This window comes from Vidua chalybeata, chromosome 3, assembly GCF_026979565.1.
Source record: "Vidua chalybeata isolate OUT-0048 chromosome 3, bVidCha1 merged haplotype, whole genome shotgun sequence".
Lineage (NCBI taxonomy): Eukaryota > Metazoa > Chordata > Aves > Passeriformes > Viduidae > Vidua > Vidua chalybeata.
The window spans coordinates 24,929,324-24,941,467 of record NC_071532.1 but is presented as its reverse complement, the minus strand read 5'-3'; the positions used below and the strand labels follow the sequence as shown (position 1 = coordinate 24,941,467).

Here is a 12,144-nt window from a genome sequence, read left to right as displayed (position 1 = left end):
TACTGACTCAAGGAAAACTCCCTTTAGAGTCAGCACAAACTTTGGTAATTCTCATCAGGCTTGAGGTGTGCAGTCATACGTATGGTTTTTTTTTTCAAAATATTCCCTGCTCTTTTCCAGTCTGCAAAGACAATAAGGAGATTAGGTTTCCATCTCATGTCATCCAGTAGCACCATGAAAATCAGTTGCAAGGTTGGTACTATTGGGTGTGGACAGACAGATATGAAATCTAGATATTCTCATTGTCAGCCTCCTGTTTTGAAGAGACCACAATGGCAAAAATGGAAAACAAATTACAAACCAGCAATTTTGAAGAACATTTTGGTGATTACAGAAAAGCATTTTGTAATCATCCCAAAGCACTACTAGCTGTCCATCAAGGACATCAGTAATTCAAAGTAGTCGTAAGTTTTTTCTGTGCATAAATAATCCATAATAATGGTGACATACGGCAATTCACATTTATCATTGATGAGAATGGCACTGAAAGTTAGTTATAATCATTGCTTCTGAAGCTCTCCAAGCATAATAGATTCGTGGAAACAAATATGAAAAAAAACAGTGGCAGAACATGTGATAAATAAATCCCATTAGGTTTGATTGTACGACACAGGCAGGGAGGAAACCCACTGGGAGATTTGCAAGTCAGTAAAGAAAAATACACATTCACAATATTAATTACAACAGTCAGTGCTTTACAGGTTCTGAAACAACTTCCCTCTTGCTGCAAGTGGATAAATAGATAAGGCTTGCTAGCAATGGAAAGAATTAGAACATAATTAAGACTGACAACAGAGCTGTATAAAAATAGATGAGCACATGTAAACATTTTTTCCAGTAATTGATGAGGTGAGAAACAATAGTTTTTCTGCTGAATAAATAATTTGTCACGCTGTAGGACAGATGCTCCTGGTAGGTGTAATAACTTGCTAGTGAGGTAGAACTCATTAATATTGTGCGGCGCACAATATTGTGTGTCAACATGCTGGAGGGAAGGGATACCATCCAGAGGGTCCTTGACATGCTTGGGAGGTGTCACTCAACATGAGCTGGCAATGTGCACTCACAGCCCAGAAAGCAAACCAAATCCTGGGCTGCATCCAAAGGAACATGACCAGCAGGTCAAAGGAGGTGATTCTCCCCCCCTACTCTGCTCTGGTGAGTCCTCACCTGCAGTGCTGCATCCAGATCTGGGGACCCCAACATAAGAAGGACATGGAACTGTTGGAGCAAATCCAGAGAGGTGATGAAGTTGATAACAGGACTGGAGAACCTGCCTTCCAAAGGCAGGCTGAAAAATCTGGGGCAGTTCAGTTCAAAGAGAAGGCTGCATGGAGAACTCATAGCAACCTTCCAGTATCTGAAGGGGCCCTACAGGGAAGCAGGAGAGGGACTCTTTGTCAGGAATTGCAGTGATAGGACAAGAGAGAATGGGTGTAACAGAAAGAGGGGAATTTTAATTTAGATATTAGAAAGAAATCCTTTACTGTGGGGGTGGTGAGGCACTGGAACAGGTGGCCCAGAGAGGTTATGGATGCCCAAACCCTGGAGCTGTTCAAGGCCAGGTTGGATACAGCTTTGAGCAACCTGGTCTAGTAGAAGGTGTCCCTGCTTATGGCAGGTGGGTTGGGACCAGATGGTCTTTAGGGTTGCTGCCAACCCTTAGCATTCCATGATTCTGTGGTTCTGCAGTACATATTCTAGTTGCCCTATGTATGCTTAACTAATTTCAAAATGTGAATTAGATGAGATCACATGTTTTTCAATGGGTCTATTTTAGGGTTTTACCAATTTCAGAGGAAGAGGAGGGCTGAGTACCACTCAGCTGCAAGTGTTTCCTGCCTATTGCCTTCTCCCCAGTGCTGGGAGGGTGTGTTTTCAGCACAGTCACTCAGAGCAGCTTGGCATCCTTGGTGCCTATGAACAACATGGTCTGCCTTCTCCTTTGCTCCAAAGAGAAGCAGGCTGTGTGCCATTAGTCCCTCTTTTAGTTTAAATTCCCATAGCAGGATACAACTAATGGTTTATGGTGAAATACAGTGGCATGGCATGGCCTTAATGTCATAATTATCCATAAAGAACTGACAGAGATCTTTTAATGTCTCCAAAGGAGTCAAGAGACAAGTAATTTGTAAGTCCTGCTGAATAAGTAAAATTAACCTTAAAATTGACTTACTATGTAAGTTCGGTAGTGTTTCTGTAAAGCTTTCTGGCAATAAAATCTAGCAGTAGCAGGGGTTTATCCTTGACTTTAACTGGGTGTATAGTTTGGCCAAATTCTGAAGAGAGGCAGAGGTTTCCTGCTGTTATGTGGTGAGAAAGAGGGGATGCTGTGTTCAGGAGGTCCTAAAGCCTATAGCAATACGCTGTTTGATAAGAGGCACAGGTTCCCTGTGGTCAATTAAACAGGTGCCCATGTGAATAAACGGATGTTGAAGTCAGCGAGGCAAATGCCATCACTGGAACCCTTGTCATAGTGGTCCCTTGGGAATGTAGAAGTTCTCAGCAGCTAAATAAGATTGAAGAAGACTGGAACCTGTGGTGCCTCCCATTACACAGTGGGTTAAAGGAGAAGAGCACTTATTGCTCACAGAGGTGGGGGCTAGCAGAAGCCTCTTGTTCTGGGCAAAAAGCAAGTGTTCTTAATGGTCTCCCAGGGAGGGGATGGCTACTGAATTAGGAAGAGGAAAAGAAAGTGTTAGTGACAGGTAAGAGTACTTTTTACTTGAGATTTTAAATTGGTCCTCATAGGGTAATACTTCTCTGGAATAACTATTTCACTGCAAGTGACCTCCTGTCCTATCAAAGCTACGTTTAGATTATCTGCAGCTGTTATTTCCATGAATATGGGATTGCTGTGTTTATCATGCAACTTTGACTTCCTCTACATGCTGCATGCCTGTCTCTCTTGGCTGAGCTTACTTTTAACATTTCAAAGAGTTGAGCAGCATCCAGCACCCACAGTCTGTGAGTATTGTGGTCATCCCAAACTCATGCCAATACATTTTTAGACAGAATTTGACAGTCCTGTACTTTGTGAGTTTTTCTCATGCTAGCATGAAATACACAAACCTGCTAATACTTAATCTTAGAAAAAGTTTTTTACAGTTTGTTCAGATAAATCTCCTTGGCTCAGCAGCAAATCCATTTGCTTGCAAGGCTGGAGCTCTGTGTTTTAGCCCCTTTAACACTTAATTTTGTCTGTATTGGTTAGTGGGAAGTTTTGTCAGCACTGTATTTAAGTGTGTTTGTTTAGCAAAGCTCAGGCCTGATGCGTCAAGCTGGTCGAATGTCAGTTCCAAATTTGAGGGCAAAATGGTCACACGCAATATTCAAACTGTGCGGTGTACATTGCAAAAAAGAAAAATACTGATGGGCACGACTCCATAGAGTAAAGGCTAGTGCTGTAAAAGGCCTCCAGAAAATAGGAGTTGCTGTACACAATAGTTTTTATTGTAGACTACAAAAAGAATTACTGGTTTTCTTGCTGAATTTGAAGATCAATGCTTTATGTGGAGTGTTTATATCCCTGTTAGAAATGAGAATGTGCAGCTCAAATCCACTCAAAGTAAGTGGTAAGATGAGGATCCAGCTGAGGATTGCATCTGGGACCACAATAGGTGGAAAATAGCAGCCAACTGAAAGTAGACATTGGAGATATTTACTAGGTAGTTAATGGAAATAACTGCTTTCCCAGAGATAGCTCTTCAGGTCTTAAGGTTAAGGCACCAATGCAGTAATTCCTGGAGCAGATCTCAAAATGGTTTCTTCCCATTGGGTGGAATCCCTAAATTTAAGGCCTGCTCCAAACCCTCCTGAAGCTATTGGAAGGCTTCCCATGGATTTCAATTTGTAAGCAATAAATATGAGCCTTTTTAAACTTTTAATAATAATTCCTTCACTCAAAGAAAAACAAATTCTTATTCCAAATATTTAGATTGCTAAAGAAAGGCATGTAGTATTTTCCACAGTATTTTATGGAGACACAGGTCAGCATGGAGGAAAATGTTCACGCCTGTTTTTCCATAGGATGTTCAAAGAAATCCTGCAAAATTAGTATTTTCCATGAGATAGAAACAGCCAGTGTTTACATAGGCTAATAATTAAGAAATCTGCTGGAAAGAAAGGAGAAAATATGATGGGTTTTTTTGGGAGAGTATGTAATATTAAAAATATTCAAGTATGAGAATCTTACATCTTTGAGAATTCCTTGAATGAGGGAGTATCAGTAGTCAGAAGCAGACATTTCTCTTGTGTTTGAATATTGAGTCTGTGTTGATGACGGCAACCCTGTGACTGCTTGCAAAGGGGTGGCTGGATTGGGCCCAGAGGCTCTCATTACTCGACTGTGCTCTGTTGGTTCCCAGGGATGGGCAGCAATGAGCTACAGCTCACTCTGAAATAGCAGGGACACAGCTTCCTGCCCTGTGCTGCATCTTGTGGAGACTTGTGGATGCACAGGGGGAGAGTGGTGTGATTGATGTTGCTGAAATTGGAGTCCTAAGGAACTCAATATTATACTCATTTGTATTATGTCACATTGATATGGAGAAGCGTTAAAATAAGTGACTTCTAAAGTGTTTGCTGATGGTGCTGCTGATTTAAGTGGGATTATAGCCCATTAAACACCCAATGTATGACTGTCTTTGGCCATTTTACAGATACAGCCTCTGGCTTTAAATGCTTGAGACTTATACCCATTTGTTGCAGTGAGTAATTTTTTAGACTTTTTAGAGAGTGTCTGTGGGAGCAGTTTTTGGTTTCTCTTGGTAAATCCTCTTCTAGGATTTATCATCATGCTCTTCACCTCAGTGTGAACAACTGACCCATGGATAGTGTCACAGGTGACAGTTAGCCCACGGCAAAGATAGCAAGAATAATTTCAGGCTTTTTAGTGGCAGAAAGTGCAGTTGAAGCAGCATTTCTGATGTATCTATCAGACAGAAATGGAAGAAGGCGGTGCGCAGGCGGCGCGTGCGATAGGAGAGCAGCTACCATCCCTGACTCCCAGATCCCACCTAGTTAACTCCTTGCAGCAACACACCAGAGCTGCCAAGCACCGGGTTAAAATCAGGCCGAGCCGGGAAGGACGGAACTGCCTGGCCCTATAGCCAGCCCCGCGCCGTTCTCCGGCGAGGGCCGAGGTGTCCCTTCTTGTCCCCTCTCTCCTGGTAATTCGGTGACATTTTGGACAGTTCAAAAGTTCACGGAGAGACTCTGGCAAGGCGGCAGGGTGTGGGGCCGGAGCGGGGACCGCCGGCAGGTCCACCCTCGCCGGCGGGGTTGGCCGGTGCCTCCTCCTCCTCCCTCTCTCCCTCCACTCTCCTCGCTTGTTTCCAGGCGAGACCTTGCTCTCCGCAGGTACCGCTCTGCCTCCCCCCGGCTCCCCTTCCATCTTCCCCCCGGCGCCCTTGCAGCATCTGCCGGCCACCCAGCCGGGCAGCCTGCGCGGAGGGGCGCGCACCGCCGGCGGGCCGGGAGCGGCGCAGAGCGGCTGCCCCCCCGCCGGCGGGGGGCGCGGAAGGGGGCGCGGAAGGGCGGGGGGGGCAAGCAGCGGTGCGGCTGCTCGCCGCCCCACAAAAGGCACCGCCGGGCTCGGGCTGCTCCGCAGCGGAGCGCGCACGGACACGCACACACACACACACACGGGCACTCACACACACACGGACACACACTCGCACGCACTCACACACACGGGAGCGCCGCGATGTGCGATGCGCGATGCGCGACGTGAGGCACCTCGCACGCCGCGGGGCCGGGGAGAGCCAGCGGGATCCGCGCTGCCAGCCCGCCCGCCCCTGCCGCTCCCTCTCCTCCAGACCCATCCATCAGCCTCTTCCTCTCCGTCTGCTCCTGCCTTTCTTTTCTTTTCCTCTTTTTTTTTTTTTTTTTTTTTCAATTTTTTTTTTTTTTAAATTTGCTCTAACTGTATCTATCCAAGCATAGAAAAATGCCTGCCCGTGGAGCGAGGAGAGGGCACCGGGTCGGTAAATAAGAAGTGAGTACGAGCACAATGGCGTGCCTCCCCGCTCCCAGCCCTGCGGATGCTGCATGCGCCCCTGCTTCCCCCTCACGGGACACCGGGATGCTCGCCACGGCGGCCCGGGGCTCCTTTGTACCCTGCCTGGCTCCTTTCCCCTCCCTTCCCGGTCCCGCTCGCGCCGCGCCCCGGCTCCGCCGCCGGCCGCCTCGCCCCCGCGCCGCTCCCCGCGGCGGAGCATCCCAGCTGGCGGCAGCTTCCCGGGGGCTACCGGGGCTGCACCTCGCGGGGGCGGCGGGCGTCCCCCGGTGCACTGCACCGGCCGTGGGGAGGGGGCGGCGGCGGAGCGGCGGTGCCCGGTGCCCGCTCCTTTGTTCGCCGCCGGCGGCCACGGCGGGTCGGCGCTGCTCCGGGCGGGCTCGGCGGCCCCGGCCGCGCTGAGAGCGGTTCCCGGCACCGGCCCTGGGGGATCGGAAGGACTCGGGGGCTGCCACGGGAGAGAAGGCGGCGGCGGGAAAGGGGATCCCCCCTCGCCAAGGTGCGGGACGGGGGGGCTGTCCCAGACCCGCCGGTGTCCGTGGGGCGGGGGCCGGAGCTGTGGGAGGCGTGACCGCGGCGCGCGTGGAGTGCCCGGCGCCCACCCCGCGGGCTGTAAGAGGTGCCCCGGGTCTCGCTCAGCCCGGGCTGGGGCTGCCACTCTTCCCCCGACCCCTTCTCCCGGAGCAGCGGCGTGTGCCGGAGCCCGGCGGGTTCCCAGGCGGTGACTGCCAAGTACCACCGCCTTCCCTGCAGGGACACATCCCATCTCTGCCGTCCTGTGGGAGACTTTCCTCTGCATTTAGATCTGAGCTTTTCCCACCAGCAGCTGGAAGAGCTGTCTTGGCCATTTAAAACGTACTGGTTATTCAAAACAATTTAAATATAGCTTGTGTGGTCACTGCCATGACCATCTTCCCGCAGGAGACCTTTATCTGCACTTGATGTGGAGGATTTTTTTTAGTGCCCATGTAGTTACTGGTAGTCACATGAGTTATCCAAGTACTTGATTAACACACCCAGCCACTTTTCCTAACCCGGTGGGGTTTTTGTAGCTGTAAATAGAAATACCTGCTCTAACAAATGCATGACTCTTCCAGTAAGCACACATGTGTTGTACCACTGTTTTCTGAAAGGTGTAATCAATAAACAATTAGCCTGTTAAGACCAGTATGATGAGCAATGTCTTATTTTTATGGTTGTGTCTGGGGAGTTTAGGAATGATCACATAACTGTTCTCCGAGAGCATTTGTTGGAGCATAGGACAAAATAGGTGAAAGAGATGAGGTTTTGTATTTTCCTGATACTTCTGTAATGCTGAGGTAGAACACAGCTGAAAAGCTGCTTAGAAGTGCTTGAGAGAACAGCAGACATAAAGAATCTCTGCAGCAAAATACTAGCTTAGAGTAATTTAATGAAATGCAAGGATGTAGGGGAAATCTGCTTTTGGAAATGATTCAATATCATATGGGGACAGACACAGAAAACATTGCAAATGTGCTTATGCATGGACACTACTACTCAGAGCAACAGATATGTTGTAAGGTGTCATTGGATTAAGAGAAAGATTAAGCAGTTTAGGAATTCCATTTAGAAGCAACATAATTCATGTAATCTCTTGGCAAGAAGTTTAATTAGCAAAATCTGAGTGGCACTGTAAACATTAACTTTCTTTTTCTATTTTTGCCAGTGGCGGCACCTGACTTGCTGGATCCCAAATCGGCCACTCAGAACTCCAAACCAAGATTATCATTTTCCACCAAGCCTACCGTGCTTGCTTCAAGGGAGGAAAGTGATTCGGCCATTAATGTTATGAAATGGAAGACAGTCTCAACAATTTTTCTGGTGGTAGTCGTGTATTTAATAATTGGAGCAACAGTATTTAAAGCCCTGGAGCAGCCTCATGAGACCTCCCAGAGAACCACTATTGTGATTCAGAAGCAGACGTTTGTATCTCAGCATTCCTGTGTGAATGCATCAGAGCTTGATGAACTGATTCAGGTAATCCATACCAAACCCCTCATCACCTTGCCTTAGAGGAACAAATGATATATGGCAGCACTGCAGTGATAAGGGGCAAAACCTTTATAAGCAGAGCTCTGTAATGGCTGAGCGATGTAACAAGTGTTAAGACCAGAAGCTGATCATTTGCATTTTCATGCAAAGCGTCATGGTTGAAAAGCTATTGCTATTTTTAGGTCCAGTATGCTTGGTAGATGGCCTTTTCACTGAAGCCTCCCATTATGCTAATTAAATGATTATTCATCAGCAATATATATAATTAATAGTTCACAAAGGAATTGGTATATTGATTGTGCTTTATAAGTTCCGTCAATATTTGAAGTGCCTAATTCTGAGGAAGAAGCTACACCATCCATTGCCTTAAAGGACTCCTAATTTACTGTGATTTTATCAAGCTAGCGTTCCTTCCAGCTGTATGTTTCTTTATATTGATTTTGCTTTAAGTACAGGAAAGCACTGTGGACTTCCTACTTTGATCTTAAATCTCAATTTTCTCTGCTTCTTAAAGGCACATCCACAAATGATTACATTGGTGTGTTCCTACTAACATGACTTTACCCTTGCAGGTCACCTGCCTCAGAACCATGGGAGATATTTATTTGCAGTAGCACAGAACTAGATCCGGAGCCTTATAAATCCCCTTCCAACTTAAATCCCATGTCCTTATGAATATCCGGTGGCACTGGAGGGAATAGCAGAGGGTTGCCAAGTCACTTCAGTTCTGGGCATGGGACAATGAAATGGGAGACTCGAGTGAACAGTCAAGAGTTGGCAAGGATTGACTCCTTCCTTAACAGTGGCCATGGGGCTATCTCAGTCTACAGAGCCTAAGATGGGACAGGGAGAGCAGGAGAGGGTGTTGGGTACCCAGACTATGGCAAGAAGGAACTCTGGAGCATGCCAGATGCATGGGCAGAAAAAAAAATCTGGAAGTGTTTTTAGTCAGCAAATATGGCTGGGAATTTAGAAGGTGATTTTACCTCTCTAGACCTATCTGCCTTGAGCATCAGCATGGATATGTTTTCTTTTTTCAGTTTTAAATATAGAGTTCTGATGTGCTGAGTTATTTTTATGGTACACTACTTCTGAATTTTAAAGGTAAGCTGGGAAAATGTCTTGTATTTTGTGATTTCTCCCCTGCCTTGTTGCTAAAACATATTCCAAAACTGCTACCCTTAAAATGCCTGTCAGACAGTTCCTCTCTCCACGAGTCCAGGCAGGCATGCCTGAGGAGATGCTGCCGATAGTGATTTAGATGCTGTGTAATAACTGTGTTCCAGTGGTTTGACCAGCAAAATGTGAGATAATCTTTCAGAGAAATATACAAGCACATTCTGATGAAAAATAACTCTTGTAGCTACTATAAATATCCTCCTATGAAATTTTTAGGTCAGATACTGTACTTGTGAAGATAAAAAAAGAAATTTTGAAGCAATATTATCTTACATCATCTGTGAGATGGACCTTAAGGCAAAAACTGTTGAAGTTTGCTCAGAGTACTTAGATGTTTTAGCATTTATGATTCTCTGCCCAGAAGCACAGATTAATAATAAAAAACCACTTCATCAGCATTCAACGCCCATTTGATGTTTTGTGTAAAATAAATGAGTTTCAGTACAAGCATCAGAGAACAGATAACCATATCAGCATTAGCTTCCATCTCCACTAATGATCTTGCCACAACCAGAAAAACACAGGCGTGTGAAGCATGGGGAGGTGACACAGTCTCCCACAGCAGATGACTGAGAGAGAATTGTGGAAAGCTCTGCTTGCTGTTGGGGTAAATGGAAATCTTAATTTGCCCTTGATCCCTTCTGCTTCTCTGTAATGAGCACCACAATGTAGAGGTAGGAATGTACCGTTGCACTCCTTTCACAGGAGCAGAGCTGGGGCACAGGGAGCCTGTTTGGGTGCCTTGCTTTATGCAGAGTAAGTGTTAGTCAATGACATCAAGTCAATGACATTAAGGGTTGGGAAATTCTGCTTTCCCAAAGGAAAATGGAAAAGCAATGGTAAAAGAGAGTCTCAAATTCATTTTTTCAGGTCTAGGCTACTATCTTACTCACTGGGGTCATATTTTTTCCCTCGTTGCCACTTTGCCACAAAAACTAAATTTTGTCTTCCTGGGATTATGTCTGACTGCTATTACAATATAATGCAGAATTTCTTCAGTTTTTGTTGGATGTCTGTGTGAATAAAAATAAATAGTGCGTGCAAGGAAAAAGTAAATGTTATTTAAGAATTCACTGAAAGCTATAAAACCGAAAATTAATATGTACTAGAGTAGAAAGGAGCTGGAATGATTAGTTTGTGTGAAGAAAATTACAGAGCTTACAGAATGTAAGGTCTTCTTTACTCAAGTGTTTACCTTGAGTCAAACTATAATAAAATTCATTGTAATTTTCTTTTTGAACTTCATGTTCTGGGAATCCAGATACTGTTTTGGCTCTTTCATGCTAGTCATTGCTCAAGGTGCTTGCCATACCAGTCTTTTCCAGTCTTCACAAACTTCTGCTCTGTAGTTTGATCCTTACCCTGAAGCAGGCTTGACTACCTGAAGACTGTCCACAGGCAGTACAATATGTGGTAGCTTATTCAGGTGAGCACATCAGAGAGACTAGTTGGAGAGAACAAATTCAGCTGAAAAAAAAAAAAGCAGAAGTGGAATGACACTCCAGTTTCCAGCACCCAGGAGCCATGGAGTTTCCAGCACCTTGGCTAAAACCTTCCTTTTGTCACAAAGCTGTTTATAACAGTGTTGTGTGTTTCTATAGATACATACAGGATAGGGATTTTTCCCTTCCTGTCTTCTCTGTCCTTATTTTATCTCACCAATCCCCAGAACCTGTCCTGGTACAACAATATATACTGTTGCCAACTCTTGAGCAGGCACAGGTTTATTCCTTGGGTTTTGAATTACTGAAACTTTGTATTGTCACATTGATTGCGTGGCTCCTCTGGGTGTACTAGGTGAGAATTATACTTTTACAGACATCTTATATTTTATATAGATGTAAAATATGGGGCAACAGAGAGCTGCTATGAAGCCTAGAAAATGTGCAAAGGTAATGGAACAGAGTGATTTGAGGATGGCAGTGAGGTAAATTCAGCTGCCTCAGAAAAAGGACCTGTGTTTTCCTCTTAACTTTTCAGCCCAGTCCAGCAGCATTGTTGCTATGCTGACAAAAAAAAAGACATGGTCTTCATGACTTCTTCTGTCTCTGACTTCCATGGTCCAGTATTGCAAATCTTTCAGTCTAAAGCACATCAGTTACTTGTTGCCTCACTGTCACAGAATATATCTGAAATGAACAACAGCAGTGCATGACCCTGAGAGGTATATCCAGGTACATAATTTGATATTTTGTGAGCACTTCCATTTAGTACCATATTAAAAATGTGCACAAGTCATGCAGAGCATATCTGTACACCCAAGAGACCAGTTTTTCCAGGCAATTTCAACTCCTTTTGCTGTTGCCTGAAGCCAGCATTAACAACAGCATTAAGTGGATCACTGGATGCTGTCCCCAGTGGTGCTGAGGTGGGCCGTGCACAGCACTCAGTGGTGGTATATCTAAATTTGCAACTAGAGAAATACCCCAGGAGGGAGGCTTGTAAAAATACAAACACTACCTGGGTGAGTAATGAGAATACAACAGAGCAGCAAGCTGTGCATGGTCTGATGTTAAACTTTACTTTTAAAAAGTTTCAGTTGGAAGGTCTTGCAAGGATCTCATTTGGTAATAGATGAGAAAACATTGATTAGGTAAAGGTTATTTGTGATATCTAATACATTATAAAGCTGCAGAAAGGAATGTGACCAGGTTCTTTCCTAGTATTCCTTCTTTTGGAGAAGAACACCATACAATTCATCATACACTCTGTCTGTGCCTGCTCTCAACTTGGCCCTGCCATGCAATGTAAAATAATTGTCAGGTGACAGAATAAAAGAGTAAATGTAGTTCAGACTGTGTGGATTTAATGAATGTGTGACGAAGTATATAAACCTGATCTTCATTTACACTAAGAATTTTTTAATGTCTTGCGTCCAACAATTTTTCTCTCTCCACTGAGCTTTTTGTTGGTAGAAGCTGATAGAAACCTGG

At 45.1% G+C, this 12,144-nt stretch overlaps 1 protein-coding gene across 1 annotated transcript in view; it reads left to right on the top strand.

Moving 5' to 3' along the window:
* Positions 1-5,697: 5,697 nt before the first annotated feature.
* The window catches only part of KCNK2 (potassium two pore domain channel subfamily K member 2), a 76,974-nt gene continuing 70,527 nt past the window's right edge, over positions 5,698-12,144 (top strand). Inside the window, exons 1-2 of the mRNA XM_053939638.1 lie at positions 5,698-5,998; positions 7,707-8,017. Coding sequence (XP_053795613.1) covers position 5,998; positions 7,707-8,017 — 312 coding nt within the window. The 5' untranslated portion in view covers positions 5,698-5,997. The remainder of the gene's footprint in view (positions 5,999-7,706; positions 8,018-12,144) is intronic.